This window comes from Crocuta crocuta, unplaced genomic scaffold, assembly GCF_008692635.1.
Source record: "Crocuta crocuta isolate KB4526 unplaced genomic scaffold, BGI_CrCroc_1.0 scaffold219, whole genome shotgun sequence".
In the NCBI taxonomy this organism is placed as follows: Eukaryota; Metazoa; Chordata; class Mammalia; order Carnivora; family Hyaenidae; genus Crocuta; species Crocuta crocuta.
In genome coordinates this window covers 5,981,058-6,007,907 of record NW_027551572.1, presented here as the reverse complement: position 1 = coordinate 6,007,907, position 26,850 = coordinate 5,981,058, and the positions used below count along the sequence as shown (strand labels likewise).

The 26,850-nt window shown below is 35.1% G+C and overlaps 1 protein-coding gene across 3 annotated transcripts in view; it reads right to left on the bottom strand.

Moving 5' to 3' along the window:
- HAT1 (histone acetyltransferase 1) overlaps positions 1-26,850 on the bottom strand; it is a 66,637-nt gene that overhangs the window by 28,182 nt on the left and 11,605 nt on the right. For all 3 annotated transcript variants that reach the window (XM_077751193.1, XM_077751194.1, XM_077751195.1), the window contains exons 3-8: positions 20,685-20,760; positions 16,392-16,512; positions 5,927-6,106; positions 5,530-5,651; positions 4,925-5,029; positions 4,494-4,600 (exon numbers count right to left, since the gene is read on the bottom strand). In XM_077751193.1, the coding sequence (XP_077607319.1) occupies positions 4,494-4,600; positions 4,925-5,029; positions 5,530-5,651; positions 5,927-6,106; positions 16,392-16,512; positions 20,685-20,760 (711 nt within the window). The remainder of the gene's footprint in view (positions 1-4,493; positions 4,601-4,924; positions 5,030-5,529; positions 5,652-5,926; positions 6,107-16,391; positions 16,513-20,684; positions 20,761-26,850) is intronic.

The following is a 26,850-nucleotide window of genomic DNA, read 5'->3' as shown; positions in this document are numbered from 1 at the left end:
TAGGTCATGATCTCGCGGTTCGTGGGTTCGAGCCCCGCATCGGGCTCTGTGCTGACTGCCAGCTCAGAGCCCGGAGCCTGTTTCGGCCTGTGACTCCCTCTCTCTCTTACCCTCCCCTGCTCACGCTCTCTCTCTCTCTCTCCTAGAAATAAATAAAAAATATTAAAAATAAATAAATAAATAAAACTCAATAAATGAAAAAGAACTGAAGTTACAAAGTATGTTTTCTAACAACAATAGAATTAGATATCAACAACAGAAGTAAATTTGGGAATCCAGAATATTTGGAAATTAAAAAACACGCTTCTAAATAACCCATGGATCAAAATGCAATTTGAAGAGATTTTGAACCGGGGCACCTGCCTGGCTCAATTAGGTAAATCATGGGACTCTTGATCTCATGGTTATGAATTCAAGTCCCACACTGGGTACAGAGTTTACTTTAAAAACAAAACGAAACAAAACAAAAACCACACATGGGGCCCTGAGTGGCTCGGTCAGTTGAGCATCTGACTTTGGCTCAGGTCATGATCTTGTGGTTTACAAGTTTGAGCCCCATGCTGGGTTCTGTGCTGAGAGCTCACAGCCTGGAGCCTGCTTCAGATTCTCTCTCTCTCTCTCTCTCTGCCTCTCCTCCACTCGTGCTCTGTCTCTCTCTCAAAAATAAATTTAAAAAAATTTAAAAGCAGGTATTTTGAATTGAATGAAAGCATAGTTTATGAAAATACATGGTATATATAATTGTTAAAGTATTTATATATTTAACCTTCTGCATTAGAAAGAGGACATCAAATCAAATTAAAAAAACCTAAGTTTCAGTCTTCATTAGAATAAGAGCAAATTAAACCCAAAGAAATAAGAAGAAAATAATAAAAATTAAAGTGGAAATCAAACAGGCAGAAAAGAGAAATAGAAATTTTTATGAAAACACAGGGATCAACAATTTGAAAAAGGACATGACTAGAGAGCTTTATGATTTCGAAACTCAACATAAAGGCTGAATTCTCCTGCTGCTGGAGTCATGATACTTAAAAGAGAGAAGGAGGCCACAAAGGCCTAGCTGGCAGTACATGAGCCCCAAGGAGAATGATGCACAGCTCTAGGCTGTAAAGCAAAAGGCAAGGAAAGTCCAGGGAAGAAGCAAGAAGGTGATGAAGCTGCAGGTGACTCCACAAAAGAGAATAAATCTCTAGCCTCAGAACAGAGTAAGGATGATGATGACCACCAGCAAAGGTGTGGAAGGGATCATCAACATCAAGAACCACAACTGGGTGGCACAGATAATTAGAAAAGTCACACAAGTGGATATGGACAAGCCAAAGGAGCATTTTTTTTTTTTTGAGAAAGAGAGACAGAGCATGGGTGAGGGAGGAGCAGAGAGAGAGGGAGACACAGAATCGGATAGCATAAATCACCTAAGTATAAAAAACTTGCAGATAATATTCTAAAATATTCTATTCCAGTACTATAAAGGGACATTTAAAGGACAGTCATAATTAGCTTTCAATACACTACTGATAGATTAGTAATACTGATTTATATTCTAGCCCAAGATCAATTTCTATTGCTAAATACAATTCTCTTCAGAACTTTAGAAAAAATAAATCACTGATTCTATTTGTAAGGTCATACAACTGAGATGTATTCAAATGCTTTATATCTCAAGATGGCGACATCCTGAATAGGAAGGTGCACCTGGTATAAATAACTATCTTCCAATATTTTGCTTTAAAATTGTGCCAAAAAAAAGAAAATGGATGGCAATTATACAACAAATGCCTATCAATGTTAACTTCTAATTATTACCCTATCAGGGGGTGCCTGGGTGGCTCAGTCGGTTGGGCAGCTGACTTCAGCTCAGGTCATGATCTCATGGTTCAGGGGTTTGAGCCCTGCATAGGGCTCTGTGCTGACAGCTAGCTCAGAGCCTGGAGCCTGTTTCGGATTCTGTATCCCTCTCTCTGACCCTCCCCTGCTCACACTGTCTCTCAGAAATAAATAAAACATTTAAAATTAAAAAAAAATAATTATTACTCTGTCGGGCTATATATCAAGCAAAAGACCATCTCAATATAAAAAATAGTCAGGATTGCAAAGGAAGATCAAGAACCTGCTAGAGATCCACAAAGGTAACATATATATATACACACACACACACAAAATAATGGAAAAACAGGCAACTAAAATGACTAAAAAGTGGAAAATTCTGTTTTCTTTTTTAAAAAAAAAGACTGGGTATGGAAATCTAAAAGAAATCTCTTAATGAGAACAGCTGATAAGGCATTTTTAGTAATTTATAATGCTGAGAAGTGTTAACGCTGAAAATAAAAGCAGATACCTAGTTTTCAAATTCAGAAGTCCTTTAGCACGTTTAGTCTTTTCTGTCTGGAGACTTCAGTTTGCAATGAATAAAGGCTACACTATTGATGACTCTTCACTGAGATTTAAGAAATAAAATTCTTTATCTGCTAATTGGTGCTAAGTATCAAGGACTTTATTGGTTGGAGTAGACAGAAGAAAATGGTTAAGAGGCTTCACAGAAACAACCCCTGCTGGCACATTACCCACTAGAGAAGACAAAGACTACTTATGTGAACTCTAAGTCTCCAGATTAAAATCACCAAAAAAGTCCCTGCGTTTAGCACCAAGTCTAAACTCTATAAACAGAAGCCAAACAATTTTCAGCTTATTTAACAAGCGTCATAATTTTTATTGTTTCTATAATTTTTTCACTAAGCTAGTGAAGTGTCACTTAAACAATTTATGACTTTTGATATAAACTAACTTAAGCAGTTACTTATCTTCCAAATTTCTAAACCATTTCACAGTAGCACAAAAGTCAGATGGAAAGATAATTGAACTCTAAATATGGAACTCCCTTTTAAAAGCAAAATGACTTCCCTCTAGTTTTTTATTAATCTACAGGATCAATTCAGAAACTGTTTTGGAGTAACTTTTTGTTTACTCTGGACAAGTGAAATCACTACATTACATGAAAAACTACTAATTTGCCTATTAGCCTATATATACTTCCCCCCCCCAAGCCTACTTTTATTCTTATTAGTCCCACATCCAGTACTTTTATTTATTAATTTTTTTGGTGTCTTTAAACAAATTGGTAAAATTCCAAAACTTTTTTTAAACAAATTAACGTTTTAGTATATGTTAGGTACTGCAGCTTTAATAACAAAAATGTACTCACACTGTTATAGAATTAATAAAATGTAAGACCTAATTTTGATGTGAATATGATACAGTATTTTTCATGAAAAGAAAAAGGGGGTGACTTTCAGTTTAACCAGCAACTGTATGAGTAACAAATTTGAAACAGTGTTACTCAGGGGGAAGAAAATAATGATAACATAAATGTTCCAGCCACTTAGTTCTTTGGTAGTTCACATGTTTACATACTATCATCTGTAACCCCATCTAATGATGACTTTAAAGAGGAGTCTCTTTCTCCTTCTCCTAAGAATCCTATTCATCATTCCACTTCTCTGACTAATTCATAATGAAAGATGTACCCAAAACAAAAGGCCTGCATCTCACCTTATAAACTACAGTTATGAAGGTGTGCATTTTGGGAACATAAAACATGTGCTTTAAGAAATAGGTATTCTAGGGGTGCCTGGGTGGCTCAGTCAGTTAAGTATCCGACTTTGACTCAGGCCATGATCTCACAGTTCATGAGTTCGAGCCCCGCATAGGGCTCACTTCTGTCAGTGCAGAGCCTGCTTCAGATCTTCTGTTCTCCCCGCCTCACTCTTGTGCTCTCTCTCAAAAGTAAATAAACAGAAAGAAAGAAAGAAAGAAAGAAAGAAAGAAAGAAAGAAAGAAAGAAAGAAAGAAAGAAAGAAAGAAAGAAAGAAAAGGAAAGGTGTATTCTATTCAGGAACTATTTGCCTAGGTTTTTCTTTCTCAGTAAGGCTTAAAATATTCTTCCTCTATGTGAAAATTAGAGCAGGGCCTATGAGCAATGCAATGGTTGGCTAAATAAATTGAACTAAAGTCATACCACACTTACAAAGTACATATTCCTGACCACGGTTTCCCAATATAAATTCAGTTCATTATCTTCAACTTGTTGAATTCATAAAGCACTTCTTAGATATTCAATCCAATCCCACCAAAGGTATATAATTTAAAATGTAACCATAAGCCATCTTTACATAGTTCCAAAAGACCCCAAGAGAATGCTGCTATTTGAAACAGAATAGTTATTTTTAGGACGCCTGGGTGACTTAGTCTGTTGAGCATCCAATTTCAGCTCAGGTCATGATCTCATGGTTCATGGGTTTGAGCCCCATATCGGGCTTTGCACTGACATAACAGATCCTGCTTTGGATTCTGTTTCCCTCCCTCTCTCTCAAAAATAAATAAGCATTAAAAACAATTTAAAAAACCCAGAATTATTTTTGACAAAAATGAAATTTATCTGTAAAGAAGAGATTCTTTAGAAAGGCTCTTTCAGTAACAAATCAAATTTCACATACCTGTTATATCAAGAACAGAAGGAGATGCAATGTAGTATCTATGAACTGTTTCAAGAAGTTGAGCACCATGGCCTTGACCTTGAAATGGAGTCAGTATCAGCATCTGACTACAGTAAAGAAATGATTTTAAAATTAAAATATCGTAACATGATCTGTTTAAAAATTGCAAATCACCACAGTATTAAGAACATTTCAAAGTTAGTGTGGATTTTTTTTTAGTCAACCTTCCAGATATCCAAAAATTATCAAGATATGCAAAATGGTTTAATCTTCCACACTGTTTCAAAGGAACAATGGAATAAATCAGTACATAGCCAATGAATACTGGTGATTTTTTTAAACAAATCAACACTATTATAACAAGTATTGGAAACTTCAGCAGTTCCTTCTTCTGAAATAAAAGACAAGGCACGTGTTATACCGCCAATTACCTTACACGTGGCCGGGTTTTGTCTGGGTACACATAGTAATTATAGACTGTCATGTAGCCTACGGTCGCAAAGAGCGTAGCTCCATCCTTATTATACTTCTCAAATCTGCAGATAAAACAGAAAGCCAAGCAGGTCAATTACAGTCGCGCTCCCATGCAGTGTCCATTTTCTTTTCCATTCTCTGACTGAATTTTCAGTGTCAGCAAGCTACTCTGTGAGGGCCCAATGGGTACACCTGCTATGTTCTGAATGTACAATTCACTTAATTGGTGTGCAGCAACTTGGATAAATCAGACCTCTTTACATCACTTCAGTGCACTTGCCTATTATAAAGATGAATAGGTGGCAAGTAAAAGAAAACACAGGCAAAGCTCATTTTACTGTTTAAGCCTACATTCAGGGCCCTAACGGACAACAGCATTTAATTCAGCTCTATTCTCAAGGTCTCCGAAAGCATAATGAAGGAAAACTCAAGCCTCATAAACAATAGTTTTTCTTTCCTGGGAAAAATATCATTATACTGTCCCAATAATTGGGCCGCCACAATTAAAATGCTGGCTTTGTGGAGGTAATAAGGTCTACTGTTGCTTTAGAACTGTACTTACACTAGAAAGTAGTGCCATCTTTCATCATCCACGTCAATAAAGCTAGCAGTTTCAATAAACCACATCAAAAAGGTCTGAAGCCTTTCATGATATTCTCGAAAGCCTCTACATGTCATGTCAGCCTAGGGAAAAAGCCAGGAAAAGTCAGGTGAAACTCATCACAGAGGTAAGTGAAAGTCTGAAGAACACAAAACTATCCTGTGGGAAAATGTTTAGAAGTCTCAGATTAAGATGTGTACACAGACACATACAAAATAGATCTTTGTTTTTAATGCTGACTGAAATTTGTTTCCCGAACTTAGAATGAGTCACTGAAAATAATGTAACAAAACAGCACACAGACAGTTTCAGGCAAATGGAGTACTTTTATCCAAGAACTATTTAGATTTATCTTTACCTTGTATATCTGAAAGGTAAAGTTTTCTCCTCCTGTTGGACTGAGAACAGAGTATGTATGGAGTAAGGTTCCAAACGGCTTGAAATCGACTTCTTTTTCCAGCAAAGAGAGAAAGTCATTCGTGTTTGTACAAAATCCAGGTGGAATGATTTGTCTAATTTTGCCCTCAACATCATCTGCCTAAGGAAAGAGGTTAAAGGACATAAGAAAAAATTAATTACAAATTTGACTTTTAGCTGATTATAGTTAATTTCTTTGAATTGGACAAAACCCCACAAAAATAACAAAAATGCAGTTCCTAGTTAAACTATAGAAGAAAACACATGGAGAACTAAGAAAGGATGAGTTTTGTGTGCACAAGAGACTACCAAACTGGAGATGAATGTAAGTATAATAAAGAAATAAAAAAAGAGGCAAGTAGCCTGAAATCAAGTGCAAGAATGAGGGCAATGCAATTGAAATTTCTAACATCATACAGAAAATACTGACTATATCCCTTCAGGACAATTTGAACTAGCCCAAACAAACAAAAAAAAGCTTATTATTTTATGTGTGTCAAGGAGACCATATTATCCAAGATCACAAGCAGTAGTAAGGTGAGGCTACAGTCTGACCAAACGAATAGCAAACTCACATTAACAAGTAGACAGGTCATAACTCCTTCATACACTAAACTCAATATTAAGATGACAATTTAAAAAATATACCCACTTAGGACATACATAATTTATATGAATGGATATATTATCCACTCATCCCTATAATGTGACACAAATTTTATAGACTTGGATTTGTGACAGTAGAAAGAGACAAGCCTGGACAACAAAATTAAACTCAGAGACTAAAATTACCCTTGTTAAACAACCTCAATGAATGTTAAAACTATCAGCTGAGCAGACTTCATAATCCCTTTCAGAACCCCAAAAGACCACTTGATTGAATACATTTACTACTTCTCTTTAACCATGAATATTTGATGAAGTCTTACAATAAAGTATTACTGCTTCTCACCAGGCAATAAAACTTAATGAATTGGTCTCAACTTAACAAAACCTTATCCCTCAATACAGTCCCTAAAAGCCTGACATTACATTCAACAAAATGAGCTTGCATTCTATTCAAACTTTTTCCTGAACAATGAGGCCAGGTTTTTACTTAATGGAGTTTGCCGTGAGTTCAGCTGTAATGTTTGTATTGTATCTATTTCCACAAGGACTGACACAAGAACACTTTGTGTTAACTTACTAAGCAGCTCTTTCATACCGTTTACATGCATGATGGGTATTAGTTCTAAACCAAGACCCTTGCTACTTAGCATTCAAAACAGGGAAATTAAGATGCTTAGGACAAAATACACTACAAAAGGCTAATACAACATGCTACTAATTCCTATCCTTTCAACCATCTTTTAACTAAGTAGAAGCAATGCACCTGCAGATGAATAGCACTTTATTATCATTCAGTTACAATTTAGGATAGAGAGCCAAGGATGGAGTTTATCACAAACAAGTTTTATTATTTTAATGCTCTGCTACCACCAACATTTATACATAACTTGTTTTAGCTATAAAAAAGAGCTATTATTGAAAACACAGCTCTTCAATATTTTGCCCAACAGCTTATTTCTAATGCATACATCAGTCCTTGCAGTTCATTCTCAAGTCAAATTGCATTTGATATTTTTTGTTTAAAGTGCCATCTAATGTGAAGAAACCATCTTAAACCATATAAACATTATAGAATATGTACAACTTCAATAAGTACAAGAGGAAACTGTAATAATAAGGTATAGTTTTAATCAGTCTGAAGTATGGCAATTAACATCCAAAGTAGTGATGGGTAAAGTAGTATAATTTTAATCCAAGTTTAAAAGAAGTTAAGAAACATTACTTTTAAATAAAGAGGTTTATAACCTATCAGCTTAAAAGAAAACACTTCAAAGCATTTACAGTGTATGTAACTGTAACTCCTGAAAACTTTCCCTATATCCTGTCTTCTCAACAAGACATTACAAAATATGATCAAATAACTTCACATATCTTGCATCAAATGTAGTTCAAAGATTTCTTAGAAACTAAGTTTCAAGTAGTGGTTCTGGTGGAAGACAGAGCAACCCAAAGGTCTGAGCTCAATAAAGCTAAAAGAGAGGTAATGTTTAAATGTTTAGCCTTCAAAGGATACCTATTTATCGCAATAAATATCTTCAAATAAATTTTTTGCTCTGGGCAAGTTCATACTTATTTAAGCACTTTTACAGTGGAATAAAAGACTAAGTTTAAAATCAAGGAATCTGTTATATATAACAAGTTAGAAAAAACATGTATTGAATATATTACATAAAATACATAGCATAAAACCAAATGGCTCTTCAAACCTAGAATTCAGAATCTTACTTCGCTAAAGGAAAAATGTACACATTTCTCTACCAAATATGTTGTTTTAAGAAAAAAATTCCATAACCACCCTGTCTTAGAAATCTGTACTCTTTACTAATTTAGTTCAGTTAAATATTCGGTCTTCATACTGGATTACTGGCCAGATAATGAAAATAGAGAAAAAACCATCTCATTAAAAATTTTTTAACATTTTTAATATTTATTTGTTTATTTATTTTAGTAGGCTCTACACCCAATATGGGGCTTGGAATCACAACCCCTGTATCAAGACTCGCATACTAGTCTGAGCCAGCCAGGCACCCCTATCTCATCTTTTCAAAATTTAATGTAGAATCAAAGATTAACTGAAACTTTTTAGTTCCAATGCTTGCTGTTAAAAAAGTTTAGATTCTGTTTCTGAAGATCACTATAAAACTGCCTATTTTCAATATATTTTTTTAATTTTTTAATATTTATTTCTGAGAGAGAGAGAGACAGCATGAGCAGAGAGAGGGAGATACAGAATCTGAAACAGGCTCCAGACTCTGAGCTAGCTGTCAGCACAGAGCCCAACACGGGGCTCGAACCCACGAACCATGAGATCATGATCTGAGCCAAAGTCAGACGCTCAACCGACAGATCAACCCAGGCTCCCCTTCAATATTATTTTAAATCTCAATTAAAATTAAAGAAAAAAATGTACTTCTAGATAAGATATTAAGCATTCATGAATAGATCAAGAATCCAGAATACAACCTGATACATTAATTAATAAAGACATGCCTTACAAATGTTTTCCAAACATTTAGCAATATCTTTTTAAAAAGGAAAGAATAAAGGTAATTATTATACTATTTAGTTCTTAGGTGAGTCATGATGAAATATTTTAGATTATATAATCTCACACTATGATTATTTCAATTTCCAGAGTTCTATAACTTGTTACATATGAGATGTTCCCAGAAAGCAATTTTTGCTTTTCCTCATCACTGCATAAAGTAATGTGTCTGAGAATAACTGGCAGTCTGCTATGATATAAATATGTTTATACCTTATCTGTATTTATACACAACTGAAAACCAAATGACAGCTTTAGTATTTTATCCTAAACAGCACCATTTGTGTAAATTAGTCTATGGTGAGCTCTTTTTGAAATAATGATTTAAAAAAGGCTTGTTAAGTAGGTGCTCCTTTACTTGGCTAAAGTGGCAAACTTAATATTGACTAGAATCTAAGATCTACTAAAAATACAAGCCAAAAAAATTTCCATATCTGCTTAATTTACTCAATCTTACATTACCTGACAACATGTCTGGAAATATAAATATTGTTAGGGAAGTTAACAGTGTGAACATTTTCATTACTGGAAGAACAAAAGTGGTATCCTATTGATTTATACTGCATTAGTATTTTGCTACCTAAGCTTACATATAAGATTCTAAGACAGAAATCTCAATATATAATTTTAAAGCTTCTTATATTTTATGAAAAGCATTACTAAGAACACTGTCACAATTATCAAAAAGAGCATAGTGAAATATTAGCTACCAAAGATTATTTTTTCAATTAAATTTTTATAAGTGCATAAGGATTTTCTTTAAGATGCTAAAGAATCCAGAAAATTTTATTTTTATTTAATATAATTTACTGTCAAATTGGCTTACATACAACATTCCAGAACATTTTTGAAATGTGCTCTTATCTACTCTCAAATTCAATCCATATTAGTAGAAGATAAGGATAAAATAGATGACTGAAATTCACAGATAATACAAACTGTACCCATATATTTCGACTTTCTCTACTAAACCTTTTCCCAGAAATGCTAGCAATTAGCAAGACTGAACAATCTTAGTTATACTCCCTTGCACTAAAAAGCAATGAAATTACCTCAAGAAAAAGCAGGAGACTCTGAAAGGTGTAAGACCTTGATGAAAGAAACTGAAGACAACACCAATAAATGGAAAGATATACTGTGCTCATGTTTGTACTACTCAAAGCAATCTACAGTTTCAATGTGCCCTCCATCAAAATACCAACCACATTTTTTCACAGAACTAGAACAAAGAATCCTAAAATTTGTGTGGAACCACAAAAGCCTTGCACAGCCAAAGCAATCCTGAGAAACAACAACAAAGCTAGACGTATCATGCTCCCTGATGTCACACTATACTAGGCTACAAAGCTATAGTTATTAAAACAGTATGGTATTGGCACAAAAACAGACAGAGATCAATAGAATACAACAGAAAGCCTAGTAATATACCCATGCATATATGGTCAATCAATGACAAAGGAGACAAGAATAAACAACAGGAAAAGACTGTCTCTCCAATAAATGGCACTGGGAAAACTGGACAACTGCATGCAAAAAATGAAACTGGACCACTATCTTACACCGTATACAAAAATAAATTCAAAATTTTTGATTACACACTTGAATATAAGACTTGAAGCCATGAAACTCCTTTAAGAAAATAGGGAATAAACTCTTTTACATTGATCTTCACAATATTTTTTTAGACTACACTCCTCAGGCAAGGGCAACAAAAGCTAAAGTAAACAAATGGGATCACATCATACTAAAAAGTGGAGAAAAGGGAACCCTCATAACTGTTGGTGGAAAGTGTAATCAGCCATGATGGAAAACAGTATGAAGGTTCCTCAAAAAATTAAAAACAGAACTACTACAAGACCCAGCAATTCCACTTCTGGATATTTATCAGAAGAAGATGAAAACACCAGTTCAAAGAGACACATGCACCCCTGTATTCACTGCAGCATTATTTATAATAGTCAAGATGTGAAAGCACTGTAAGTGTCCACTGATAGATGAATAAATATTGGATATATATAAATACACACACACACAATGCAATGTTACTCAGTCATAAAGAAATAAAATCTTGCAATTGCAACAACACGGATGGACCTACAGGGTATTATGCAAAGTGAAACCTAAAAAACAAAGCATACAAACAAAATAAAACAGATTCATAGATACAGGAAACAAACTCATGGTTACTAGACAGGGAGGTGGATGGGGATGAGGGGGCAGACAAAATAGGTGAAAGGCATTAAGACACACAAAATTCCAGTTATAAAATAAAGAAGTCATGGGGATGTCACATACAGCACAAGGAATGTAGTCAGTAATACTGTAATAACTTTGTATGGTAACAGATGGTAACTGGACTTGTCATGAGGATCATTTCATAATGTATAAAAATACTGAAAAGAAAAAAAAACTGAATCACTATCATGTATACCTGAAACTACTAGGATACTGTATGTCAATAATACTTTAAAAAAGGAGAAGGGTGTCAGGAGATATTAATAAAAGCAAAGGTCAAAGATAACCATAAGATGAACAAACCATCAGTGTCTGAATAATCGAGTTTATTGTAGTAAAATTCAAAATAATTATGTTGCCTTTAAAGATGATGGCTAATGGAGATGTTTTATAGGTGTCCTTACTGAGACTAAAAAATTTTACATGCAAGCAGATAACTCATTTTAAAAAAAAAAAATTTTTTTAACGTTTTATTTATTTCTGAGAGAGAGAGAGACAGTATGAGTAGGGGAGGGTCAGAGAGAGAGGGAGACACAGAATCTGAAACAGGGTCTGTCTGCACAGCCCCCGATGCGGGGCTCAAACCCACGAACCGTGAAATCATGACCTGAGCCAAAGTTGGCCGCCCAACCAACTGAGCCACCCAGGTGCCCCAAGAACTCATTTTGAAAAAGGAAAATGGATGATGAAAGATTAATTTAATAGTAAAAGCCTAATAAACAAATTGACTACTAAGTTGATTTGCTACGGTTTCTGACCATCTAAAAGAGTATATTTTTCACACACAAAAATACTACTACCCAGTATAGTCTGTGAAAACTGACTATATATATGATATGTAATAGTCTCAAACATAATACATCTAAAACAAAAATTTGATTTTTTTTCCCCCACTTATACCTTCTTCTCCAATCTTCCCTCTCTCAGTTAATAGCACTATTATTAAGTTTAAGCAATAGGGTTCTCCTTGTTCCTCTTTTCCATATCACCATATTAATTCAATGATAGCGAAGCCTACTGATTCTACCTTCAAAATATATCCTCAATCAACCAACTAAATGTAGTTGCCTGTAACACTGCAATGTTCTGGTCTCCCTTCTTTCACTCTCTCCCCTTACAGTGTATTCTCTGCAGAGCAATCAAAATAATCTTTTAAAAATATAAGTCATATGACCCTTACCTACCTAAAACCTCTAAAGACTATCTACTGTTCTTACCCAATAAGATCTAGTTTTGCCAACACCTTCATCTATCCTTCTCTTCATTACCACAATGATTTAACATTGATGATCTTTCTGAGTGTTCTCATTTCAAGGCCTTTGCACATACTATTCCCTTTGTTTACTATGCTCTTCCTTCAGATTATGACATTATTACATTGGCTCCTCTTCATTCAGGAACCAGCAAAATGTTTCTTCATAACACTATTTAGTATTTGTTTATTAACTGTTACTCCTAGCTAGAGTATAAGCTCCATGAGAGGAATGATTGTGCCACTATATTATCAAGAAGACAGAGGTACGGTGGAATTAACATTCTCAATACAAACCGTGAGAGAAGAGGCCACTCCCCCAACTCTTTCTTTTTTTGTAAGGGAAAAAAAAGTCTTTGCTTGAACATGTAATTTAATTTAAATAAATCATCTTCAATCATGAAGTATATAATCCTACAAAAAGACACCATAAAAGATTGATTCCTTACTCCTAACAGAGCACTTCTAAATGGGAAAACCTGGTTTTCAAGAATGGAACAATTAGAAGTCAATGCAAATACATAGCTATTTCACAGCAAATAGTATTTGGAAGATTTACCAATAACTAAGTCAATAGTTCCTTTGGAAGAAATCAATCCAGCACTATCAGCTGGAACTTAAAAAAGAAACCAAAACCTTCAAGTGACAGTGAATTTTGTACCACACAAGGAAACTACTACTCGCATTTTTAATAAGGGCATCTAGCTGGGCCTGAGAATTTAACAATCTAAAAAGAAACATCAGAGAAAAACTCCACTTTAATAAGTTTATATTACTATAATAAGTTTATATTAATGCTAGTTTACCGAGCATTGTGTGAATTTGGGCAAGTCNCATGGAGGAGGGCACTTGTGGGGATGAGCACTGGGTGTTATATGGAAACCAACTTGACAATAAACTAAGAAAAAAAAGAAAAGAAAAAGTTAGTTTAATTGCTAATGCTTTAGGAACTGCTACTTCTACAGAAAGTTGTTATACCAGTAGGCAGTAATACAGAAGATCTTTGCCTAGTTATGCGTAGCACAGTATTATCAATATGACACATCGGATTTGATAAAACTTCCTGAATTCCAAGTCCAAAGGATAAGATTTTACTATAAGAATGCAACTTCCAGGAGCACCTGGGTGGCTCAGTCAGTTAAGGGTCTGACTTTGGCTCAGGTGATGGTCTTGCAGTCTGTGGGTTCGAGCCCTGCGCTGGGCTCTATTCTGACAGCTCAGAGCCCAAAGCCTCCTCTGGATTCTGTGTCTCTTATTCTCTCTCTGCCCCTCCCCCACTCGCATTCTGTCTCTCTCAAAAATAAACATTAAAAAAAATTTGTTTTAAATAAGAATGCAACTAACTTCCAATTTTGTAAATGTGATTCAGTGACAAAAATGGCATTTCATTTAAAAAACTCAATTCTGAAATAATTTTTGGTGAAAAGTTTCAATGTCTTGAAGGAAGGGAGATGGGGGGATGGGTTAAATAGGTGATGGGGATCAAGGCGTACACTTGTTATAATGAGCCCTGGGTGACAACAAATGGAAGTGTTGAGCCACTATATGGTATACCCGAAACTAGTATTACACTGTACGGTAACTAACTGGAATTTAAACAAAACCTTAAAGAGAAAAAAAGTTTCAGTGCTTTTAAATAGGAATGCCCAGAAACAGAACTCTAAAACATAAAGTTTTCTTTTCTTTTTATAGTTTATTTATTTATTTGAAGAGAGAAAGAGCATGCACACAAGCCAGGAAGGTGCAGAAGAGACAGAATCCCAAGTAGGCTCCACATTACCTGAGCAGAGATCAGGAATCTGATGCTTAACTGACTGAGCCACCTAGACATCCCAAGACATACAGTTTTCTTAAGGTCCCTCTGGGATTCATGTCCATCCCAAACATGCAAAATACACTCATCCCATCCCAACATCCCCAAAAGTTTCAACCATTCCATCATCATCTCAAGTCCAAAATGTCATTATCTAATTAAGTATGAGTGAAACTCTGGGTATAAAACCTCATGGGCCAAAATTCTACCTGCAATACTTTGAAACTAGAAAACAAGTTATTGCTTCTAAAATACAATAGTGGGACAGGCAACAGGTAAGTTAAGGAGTTTCCCATCCCAAAAGGAAGAAAATTGTAGAAAGAAAGGTGTCACTGGTACTAAGCAATTTCAAAATCCAGGTCAAATTCCCTTAGGTTTCAAAGCCTGGGAATACTGTGTTCTACAGCTCTACCCTCTGGGCCTTACTTCTTTCTTCCCCCGAAGTTTGCAGCTGAGTAGTGTTATCAGCCTGATTCTTACCTATAGAATTTAGAAAGTTCATTAGCCTTTCCTCATCCTGTTAGTCCAAACTGGCAGGGTTTCTGCTGATATAACATTCTCAAAACCCTTCTAAGTCACCTGTGTGTGTCATTAGAGTTCATGCCATTAGACAAGATGGTCCTACAAAGGACTTGATCTCTACTCAATCTCTATTCCTGGCTTTTGCTGAGATTACTGAGGAGATCCAAGAGTTACATGCCTAATCTCTTCAGCAAGAGTAAAAAGGTTATCGTCTTTCGGTCTGTGACTCCCTCTCTCTCTGACCCTCCCCTGCTCACGCTGTCTCTCTCTCTCCTAGAAATAAACAATAAAAAAAAAAAATTAAAAAAAAAAAAAAGAGTAAAAAGGTTATCTAGGCATACTTTCTTTCGGCTTTCTCTCCACAGCACACTTTCCTAACAATCAATCTCCAAATTTCAGTGCCTTCTGCAACCTGGATAGGCTGAGAATCTCATATATCTTCAAGTCTTGGATCTTTTATGCTTATGGTTCTTCTCACAATCTCTCCCTTTCCTCTCACATTTATAAGCCACAAGAAACCAGACCACTACTTCAATACTTTGCTTGGAAATCTCCTCAGCTAAATATCCAAGTTCACGGCTTATAAATTCTCCTTTCTATATAAATGTAGGACACAATTCAAGTAGGCTTTCTGGCACCACATAACAAATATCTCCTTTCCTTCATTTTCTAATAACATGTTTCTTTCCTTCTGACTCAACAGAGGCACCTTCAACATTCCTATTTCTACCAATATACTGTTTATGAAGGTACATTATTCTCTAAGATGATATAGACTTTGTCTCCCATGCTCCTCACAAGCAGTGAGGTGTCCATATTTCTACCAACAGTCTATCCAAAGGAGTCAATGCGTTTTCTACCAGGTACCTCAAAATTCTTCCAGTTTCTACCCATTACTCATTTCCAAAGACATTTCTATAGTTTTAGTTATTTGTTGCAGTAGCACTCTACTTCTGGTATGAAAATCTATATTAGTTTCCTGTGGCTACTTTAACAAACTACTGCAAACTTGGAGGCTCTGAACAACAGAAACTTATTCCTTCACAGCTTTGAAGCAAAGTCTAAAAACAGTATCACTGAGCTAAAAGCAAGGTCAACAGGGCCACCCTCCCTCCAGAGGCTCCAGTGGAGAATCTATTCCTTGCTTCTTCTAATTCTAGTGGTTAGAATTGTATTTGGTAAACAAAATACAACTCTGATCATTGAAGTGAAGATTTTTATAGAGAAGGTCCACTCAGGAAAAAGATCAGGCTAAGGATCAAGATCAAAGGTTAACTGCCATGATAGGCAAGCAATCACGTCTGTAACTAAAGACTGGTTTCAAAGTGCTATATAATAGATTCTCTCTTCCCTCAAAACTTTAAATTTTACAATCTGTTTTATACTCAAAGGGAAGGTATAGTTAAAGGTAAATTCATTTTTGTCCTTACCTCTACACAGTCAAAGTTCTCATCAACTTTAGATGCATATTCAACACGAAACATTGTTGACAGGCTACCAGCAATATAGTATAACAGGATCTTCAGACCCTTGTAACCAAAAGCAGTTTCACTGAAAAGGAAAAAATATCAATAATCTGAGACCTCAGAAAGAATCTTTGCAAAGTCATTACAAAGTATTAGTCATACATATAAACAAGTTTTTAACTTTATGGATAGCTTCAAGATTTTAAACCACCTATTTTAAAAAGAAACAAGTATTTATAACATGACTGTGCCTCAGCTTTCCTCATTTATAAAATGAGAGGGGCGCCTGGCTAGCTTAGTAGGTGAAACATATGACTCTTGATCTCGGGGTTGTGAGTTCTAGCCCACATCGGGTGCAGAGATTACATAAAAATAAAATCTTTAAAAAAAATAAATAAGAGAGAATAACAGCACCTACCTCTGGGATGTTGCTTGAGTTAAATGAAAAAGTTAATACCTGTAAACTGCTTATAATGTTGACTAGCACATTATACAAGTAGTAATAAGTGTCAGACATTACTGCTACTGTTGCAGCTGGTGCTATTATTACTAGTACCAGAGAGCATTTCAAATCGGACACAAGCAGTATTAAACTGGTACCTGGCTAGGCAAGCAGCTAAGATGTAGCTTTGGCCCAGTCTTTCCTCCAATTTACCACCTGCTTCCATCATCAACATCCAGAGCTGCTAAGAATAGTGAAAGCAACTAATTAAACCCCCATATGAACTCAGAAAGCAGATCTGGAGCTGCTATTTTCCACTCCTGCAATCCATCTATGCCTTAGATATTCTCTTCTTGCACTTAAAAAGAGTCTTCCAAAATGTGAATCTAAAATATCCAGAGTAGGTAAAGCTAGAGACAGATTGCTTAGGGTTGGGGAGAGTAATGGGGAAAAAGAGCATGACTGCTAACTGGTTTTTGTTAAACCAAAACGGGAATTTTGGTAGGAATAACAAAAATATTCTAAAACTGATTGTCATGAGGACTGCACAATGCTCTTTGCTAAATCATTTAAATAAAGGGGACTCTATACTAAATATACTGGCTCAGTCAGTTAAGCTTCCAATTTTGGCTTGTCATGATGTCACTTTGTGAGTTCAAGCCCCACATCAGGTTCTGTCCTGACAGCTACAAGCCTGGAACCTGTTTCTTTGTCTCTCAAAATGAATAAACATTAAAAAATTTAAATAAAAATAGATGAACTGTAGAATAAATTATATCTCAATAAAGCTTTTCTTTCTTAAGTGAATTCTGAAGAGTACCTGGAAGAAGCTGTGCCATTTCCAGATTTCTATCTAGACTACCAAAATAAAACATTAGCAGTGTCCATTCCAGGACTCTGAAAGTAATATGCATAAAAAGGTACGGCAATGATAATAGGATCAAGGTCATACTTGAGTCATAAGACATAGATCATCATGATTATCTGTCACTTGTCTAACTCAGAAGTATGCAAGCATTTTTAATGACATGCAAAACAGAATGAATGTACAAAATACCTTTAAGAAGCATTATCTGTAAGACTAGATCCTATGAACCAAAGGAAGAGATTTTAAGTAGAAGTAAGAAGAGAATAAAGTAAATAACTCCTTAAAGATAGAAATCCAAAAAAAAAACATTTTTCTTTCCATAATAAAATAAAACCTACTTGAGGGGCACCTGGGTGGCTCAGTCAGTTAAGTGTCTGACTTCGGCTCAGGTCATGATCTCACAGTTTTGTGGGTTCGAGCCCCGTGTTGGGCTCTGTGTCGACAGCTGGCTCAGAGCCTGGAGCCTGTTTCAGATTCTGTGTCTCCCTCTCTCTCTTCCCTCCCCTGCTCATGCTGTCTCTCTCTCAGAAATAAATAAAAAACATTAAAAAACAAAAACAAAACAAAACAAAAAACCTATTTGAAATACAAAAGGCTCAAATTTTGGCATGAATCAATACATAATAAAATATAATTACTTAAAAGCACATAAAATACCTAATCTGATACATTAATATGGAAAATTCTGAGGAAATTTGTCCTTGAAGAGACATTTGTCAATTTCAAAACATTAGGGGCACCTGGGTGGCTCAGCTGGTTAAGCATCTGACTCTGGATCAGTGCAGGTCATGATCTCACCATTTGTGAGTTCGAGCCCCATGTAGGGCTCCACACTGGCAGTGAGGAACCTACTTGGGATTCTCTCTCTCTCTGCCCCACCCTTGCTAGCGTGCTCTCTCTCTCTCAAGTAAACTTTAAAAACAAAAACCATGTTAAATAAATATGTGAACAATGCTGAAATAACACTTAGGTAAAACAGCCATGAAGGGAAATATTTTAAATGCCCACTGTGTCAAAACACCTTTCCTTGGGAAAACAGCTGACTCCAGAACTGCTGGAAAAAATATATGATGAATCTGGAAAATCTAACTGTATCAAAAGTAAACTGTCCCCAAAATGAAGATGATATATCAAAAGGATTCAAAAGCCGATGTGAAATGAGATCATTTGAGTGTCATAATTAATAACAGTAACAGATTATAAACCACTAGACTAAAAAAGAAGAATCCTTGAGTCTGTTCTGATATAAATAAAGAAATACTTAAGGGGAAAGACCTCTGACTTACGCAATGCCAACTAATAAATGTAGAAGGTATGAAAAAGTTAGAAAATCACTATTTTATAATCATAGTACAATACTAATTCAGGCAAGAATCATCAATGGATTTAAAACTAGTGGGTGAGGGGCACGTGGGTGGCTCAGCTGGTTAAACATTCGACTTTGGCTCAGGTCATGATCTTACTGTTTGTGAGTTTGAGCCTAGCATCGGGCTCTGTGCTGACAGCTTGAAACCTGGAGCCTGCTTCAGATTCTATGTCTCCCTCTCTCTCTGCCCCTCCCATGCTTATGCTCTGTCTCTGTCTTTCAATAATAAACAAAACGTTAAAACTAGTGGGTGAAAAAGTCTAATAGGAAACAGTGTATTTTCAGTCTCAGAGTATTTCCCCACAGATTACATAATAAAGGAAAAAAAACAGGGAAGAAAGCTGACAGACACCTCTAAGCTAAATTACCCAAATTAACAATGGAACAAATGGACATCATGGGCTTTCTGACTGTAACAGATTAAGGAGACAGCACAATTTCTTTAAGGTACTAAAAAAATGCACATTATCTGAATTTAATCATGAAGAAAAATCAAACTAATCCAAAATTAAAGTTTATAAAACTAGCCTATATCCTACAAAAATATGATGTCATGAGAAACAAAGAAAGGCTGAGGAACTGTTTCAGATTAAAGGAGCCTAAACTAAATGTAATATATGACTCTAGACTGGATCCAGAATGAGGAAAATTGTTAAAAAGAATTACTAGAAACCAATTGGCAAAATTTGGGATGTGGATTATGTATTAGATAATAGTACCATAGCAGTGTTAAATTTCCTGAGTTTTGATAATTCTATGGTTACTGTCCTTGTTTTTAGGAAATATATACTAAGGAATTTAGGAATAAGGGATCAAGATACATCTACAATCAACTCTCAAATGGTTCAACAACATACCAATACATCTATATAGGAATGAGTGATTAAAGCAAATATAACTAAATGGTAACTGGTGAATCTAGATTTTAAATGATATAAGAGCACTATTACTTACAATTTTCTGCAAATATGAAGTTTTTTTCAAAATCAAAAGTCAAAAAAATGGTCACTGGCTATTCTCATAATGTAATGAAGCTATAAGAAATTAAGGAATTGTGCTGAATATCCTAAGACATATCTTTGACTTTGCTTTTAAAAATAAATTTCTCTGTAAATAAATAAACTATTTACTTGCCATTGAATAACTTGAGCTTTCTTGCTGTAGAAGAGTGTATTTTGTACTAAAAGCAATATAGCAAAGCAGGAGGAAAAATAAAAGTAGTAATTATGAATATGGGCTTCACAGTCAGATTGCCTGAATCTGAACTTTGGCCAGTCATCTGTCCCTATGCAACTACCTGATTCCACCAACGTACAGTACAATGACTGATAATAATCGCTAAGGCAGCTGTGAGAATTAAATGAGATAATGCCTCTAAAGCACTATGTGATAGGTATTATATAGTAAACTGGTCAATGTCAAAAATGCCATTCTAATGTATATTTTAAATAAATTACATAAAAAACAGCAAAGAAAATAAAGTCTGATTTCTAAATCTTAAAAAAAGTGTTGTTGTTGGTTTTTTTGTTTTTTTTTTTTTTGGCCATACTAATTTGGCAAACATCTTACTAAGTTACTTACTCATCCCCAAAGAGTTGATGGGTATATTCAGGAAAGAAAGTTCTAATGTCATTCTCAAGATCTTCAGGAAAACGAACTGTTTAAAAGAATAAAAAATATAGAGATATTAAAGATACTAAATTAAAGATATTAAAGGTGACAGGTATTTCCATTTCAAGAATTTCACTATAACTAGGGTACAGCCAACATTTTTCTTACTTAAAATGTCACTTTTCCATTATATGATTTATACTGAATTCTCATGAGACAAATGAACAACAGATAATATCACTTAGGGTGCTTCAGCATCAAAACCCTACTGATTCTAAGAATTAGAAAACTAGGTATGAGAGGCATCTGATTTAGTTTTTATTTTTCTGTATGTTTATATACAATGCAAAGAGTAAAATAAAATAAAACCAAAAATGAAAAGCTACAGCGTGAAAAAAACAAACAAAAAACAACCAAACAAAAACAAAAACCAACAGCCAATCAACCAAAAATTCCTATAGAAAACATTTTGAGAACATGAATAATCTGAGTTTTGAGGAGGCCTTTATCATCACATCATTCTTTATCAGTGCAAGATGGTTACTTATGTTGTTCTTCAGTTTTGGAGGTTTTTGTGCTATTAAAAGTAATACTGTAATGACATCCTTATATACACACCTCGCTGTATTCATAACAAGTATATATAGGATAAATTCCTGGCAGTAGAAGTGCTGAGTAAAAGTACTCAATTATTTTTATAAATACTGCTTAACTGCTCTCTAAAACTATTTTAAGTTTTTATGTGTGTGTGTGTGTGTGTGTGTGTGTGTGTGTGTCCCCACCAACGGCTAAACTCCTTTGCTTCCCACATTCTTGACAATATTCTGGACCCTCAACTTTAATTTCTACCAATTTAAGATGGAAAAGGGTACTCTGTTATGTCATTTGCATTTACTGTGAGTTCTGATATGATTGGACATTTCCCCAATATAATTTCTCTTAGGTAGAAAAAGGCTTACCCCCACCAAATCCTTAAATTGAAGAATGAACAGTTGTAGATGAAAAATTTCTAACACTGTCCTCCTATAAGAGATCCTTCACAGGATGCCAAAGTATCATCTAGCAGATTAACGATTTAGAGAAGAAAAGATAGCTTTTCACTGTAGAAATCTGGCAGTCACCACCTTTTCAGGACCAACATTGTATGCCTCTTGATTCAATGCAATAGAAAATACACAGCATCTTCTATGAAACATTTTCTTACCAAAAACATTTATCCTAGATCTAATCCAGCTTTAAATCTTCCAATTCACAAGAAATATGGAGGACAAGGTAACAACTACTACTAAAAGAAAACAGACAAATCCAGAAAGTATATTTGTCTAATAATTCTATACAATGATTTTACCCTTCCAAATAAATCAATGGTAGAAGGGCAAAAAGTTCCATGTTGAGGGGAGGGGTTGTTCTGGATTAAAAGAGATAAAAGAAACATTACAGCCAAACTTAATACATGATCCTTGACTGAATTCTGGTTTATATAATTTAAAAAAAAAAAAAAGCTATTGAAGACTCTCAAGGACAACTAGGGAAACCAGAAAATTACATGATATCAAAGAATTACCATAAATTTGTATAGTTGTGATAACAGAATTATGGTTATATATGTGAATATTCATATATTAAAACATGTGCTATGAGGGAACTGTCATGATGTTCAGAAATCTATTCAGCAAATGTACATACGAAAGCAAATACAACGGGATGCTTGGGTTACTCAGTGGGTTGAGTGTCTGACTCTTAATTTCAGCTTGGGTCATGACCCCAGGGATGTGGGATCAAGCCCTGAGTTGGGCTCTGTGCTCAGTGTGGAGCCTACTTAAAATTCTTTCTCTCTCTCTCAGCCCCTCTCCCCCCAAAAATAAAATAAAATGCAGAAGAGTATTTTAAAGCAAATATGACAAAATGTTAATTGCTGTGTTTAGGTATTAGATATACATGTAAATAATGTCAAAAAGTTAATTGCTGAATTTAGGCATTATATATACAAGTAAATAATGTTCTATTCTCTCAACTCTTCTATGTGTTTACAAATTTTCATGATGAAAACTGAAATTTTAAAAAAGCCCTGGCACTTGTTGGGATGAGCACTGGGTGTTATATGGAAACCAACTTGACAATAAACTATTTAAGAAAAAAAAAAAAAAAAAGCCCTGGGCAACTACAGCAAAATGTTAAGATGTGAAAAAGCTGAATAATGGGATCACTCAGCATATTCATTAGTTTGCTATGTATTTTTCCATGTCTGTAATATTTCACAATAAATAAATAAAGCAATCCAGTATGTCTAGACTCTTTAACCCCCCAAATTTCCCACCACTGAATCTCTAATATTTAAAAATATTGAGAAGCCTCTAGAAATTACTAAAAATTAATTGCAAACTACCACTTCTAGTACATAGCACTTTGGTAGTGATGAGAGACACAGAGAAAAAGAAACATAACAAGCGTCAAAAACCTAGCTATGATAACTATTTCTATAATTTGGACTGCCCTTCTTCAATGTCCCTATCATCTGAACTATCAAGGTTGTACTGTTTCAGCATGAAATTTAGTCCACAGGTAATAAGAACTAAAAGAAAGAGAAAGCAAAGTGAGGAGTCTTTTAATTGACGTAAAACTGAAATACTTTAAGGCAAACATATAATTGAATATTTATTGTTTAGATCTGATTAGATTTGGGTGAAATAATCCAAGAGAAATTCTTTAAAGCAAATACTAATTTATATATATATATGAAAATATAAATATATAAATATATAAATAAAGGATTCTTTTAATATCCAATAAATGAAGTTTTTTAAATAATTTTTTTTAATTTTTAAGTTTGAGAGAAAAAGCATGAGTGGGAGAAGGGTGGGGGCAGAGAGAGAGAATCCCAAGCAGTCTTACCACTACCTCTTCCTAGCTCATTCCTTGTGATACCCCAAACTCTAACAATTCTTCAACCTCTAACATCCACCAGGACTTACAATGTATTGAAGATACACACAATTTTCACTGTCCCTCCCCTCCTTTGTATCCTTTCCAGTGTAGGATTCCATGGCCAATCAATATTATCACTCCCTCATAAACATCCTTAAACTCCTTTGCTCCAATCTTTGTCATGCCAGTCTGCTAAATCCCCACTCTGGTTAAATCTGACTGTATGTCCACTTTGTGCTATACCCTTGCATCTTCATGTAGTTGACTTTAACTTTACATTCATGGGTACTAAACTTGGAAGTGGACTCTTAATGCTACTTGACAATCATACTATGGTTCTCAAGTCCACTCACTCCCCTTGCTTGACAAGATGACTACTTCCTCAAACCTCCAACATCTTCTAGAATCACATTCTCATCAGATAACCTTGCTTCTTGTTTCACTTAGGAAACAGAAGCATTCACAAAAGAACCTGAACAGACTGCCACCTCTACACCTTCCAATTTATTGTAGCCATTCCCATTCGTCTTCCTTTTGTTAAACTGGCAGAGAAACTTTACCTGCTCCATCTAAGGCTAATCCCTTCACTGATATTCTCAAGAATATTCTCTCATATTTTCAAGATCACTCCACAAATACTCCTCATTCTTTTCCTGTATCATTTTCCTCATGTCTGACATATCACAGGCACCAGCATATACACATGTTATTTCTCCCATGCTTAAGTAACTCTTGTTGCAATATTCATATCTGAAAAAGCAGTCTTCAATATAAGACAAGACGAAGAATTAAAGTGGGGACAGAAATAAAGATCCCTTTATTACCAGAGATAAAGAAGGAACATTTGTGTGTGTGTGTGTGTAAGGGGGGAGGGGGGGGGGGGGGAGAGAGAGAGAGAGAGAGAGAGAGAGAGAGAATGTGTGTGTGTGAACAGGGGAGGGGCAGTGGGAGAGGAAGAATCCCAAGCAAGCTCCATGCCCAGCACAGAGGTGGAAGTGGGACTCGATCCCACTGCCATAAGATCATGACCTGAGCCAAAATCAAGAGCTGGATGCCTCAACAACTGGGTCACCCAAACACCTCAAGAAGGAACATTTTATAATGCTTAAAGGGTTAATATATCAAGAAGATTCAGACTCATCTGTATGCAACTAATACCAGATCTCCAAAACATATGAAGCATTAACTATACTTCAATTAAAAAAAAAGGGGGGGAAAGAAAAAAAAAAACATGAAGCAAAACCAGACAACTGAAGAAACAGACAAATCCACAATTATAGCTGGAGATTTCAATAGTCCTCTCTCAACTGCTCTGACAGAGTAGATAAAAATCAGCAAAATATACATGACAGTTACACCAACTGACATTTATAGAACCCTATATAAAACTTCAGAATATAAATCATTTATATTCTCTAGGACCCTCACCTAAATGCCTGGGACATTCACCAAAACAGATAATTTGTGCTAGACTATAAAACAAATCTCAAATTTAAAAGGACTAAAATAATCTGACCTTGATGGAATTAAAACAGAAATCAGTATAATAAGATAGCTAGAAAAGCCCCAAATATTTGCAAATTAAGCAACACTTTTCTGTGTAGTCCACAGATCAAAGAAATAACAACAATAATAAAAACACAAAATAACAGAATTGATGGGATGCAAATAAATCAGTATTCAGAGCTAGATTTATAATTTTAATGCTAGTATATTAGAGAAGGAAAGTTTAAAACCAGTTATTTAAGCATTTACCTTGAGAATGGAGATTTTTTTCTAAGTTTATTTATTTAGTTTGAGAAAGAGAGAACATGAGCAGGGGAAGAGCGAGAGAAAAAGGAAGAGAATCCCAAGTAGGCTCTGCACTGTTACTGCAAAACCTGTTGTGGGGCTCAAAATAAAAAACAGTGAGATCATGATCTGAGCCGAAATCAAGAGTTAGATGCTTAATAGACTGAGCCACCCAGGTGCCCCAAGCAGGTAGATTTCTTAAGAGCAAATTAAACAATTATAAAGATTATTATAGAGATTAAGAGAAATAAAAAATAAGAAAAGCAATTTTTGAAAAGATCAGTAAGACTGATAAACTGATAGGCAGACTCATTAAGAAAAAAAGTATCCCAGAAAAGGGACTGCAGTTGTTACAGTCCTTAAAAGAGTAACAGGGAAATATTATGAACAATCTGACAAGAAATTTAGGTAAAATGGACAATTTCCTTAAAAGACAAAAATTACCAAAACTGACACAAGAAGAAACACCAATTCAGAATAGTACTAAATCTATTAATTAGATTTGTAGTGACAAATCTTCTGACAAAGAAAACTCAAGGCACACAAAGCTTCACTGGTAAATTTTATTGAATATTTAAAGAAGAAATAATACCAATGTTTGGCAAACTCTTCTTAGAAAATGGATAACACTTGCCAACATATTTTATAAGGCTGGGAAAACCCTCATACCAAAATCAAACTAAGATGCAGAAGAAAAAAAGATTACATTAAATCTATAAATGAATGTAGGGAGAACTGCTGTCTTAATATTTCTGAGACCTTCGGGGTGCCTGGGTGGCTGAGTCGGTGAGGCATCCGACTCTTGGTTTCAGCTCAGGTCATGATTTCACGGTTTATGAGATCGAACCCCACACTGGCCTCTATGAGGACAATATGGAGCCTGCTTGGGATTCTCTCTCTCCCTCTCCCCTGCATGCTCTCTTTCCCTCTCTCTCTAATTAAATAAACTTAAAAAAATAATAATTCTGTGCTCTTCAATCTATGAATTTTAAAAACAACACCAAACATTCATGAGGATATGGAATAACCAGAATTCTAATACATGATTGGCGTAAATGTAAATACTTGAGAAATCAGTCTAGCAAGTATCTCATAAAGCTAAATATACAACTATCCTATGACCTAGCAAATCTACTGCTAGGAGTTTACCCAAAATAAAATCATAGGTCCATAAAAAGACTTGTACAAGCCTATCTGGAAAACAGTGTGGAGGTTCCTCAGGAAACTAACAATAGAACTCCCCTATGACCCAGCAATAGCACTGCTAGGAATTTACCCAAGGGATACAGAAATGCTGATGCATAGGAGCACATGTACCCCAATGTTCATAGCAGCACTCTCCACAATAGCTAAAACATGGAAAGAGCCTAAGTGTCCATCAACAGATGAATGGATCAAGAAGATGTGGTTTATCTATACC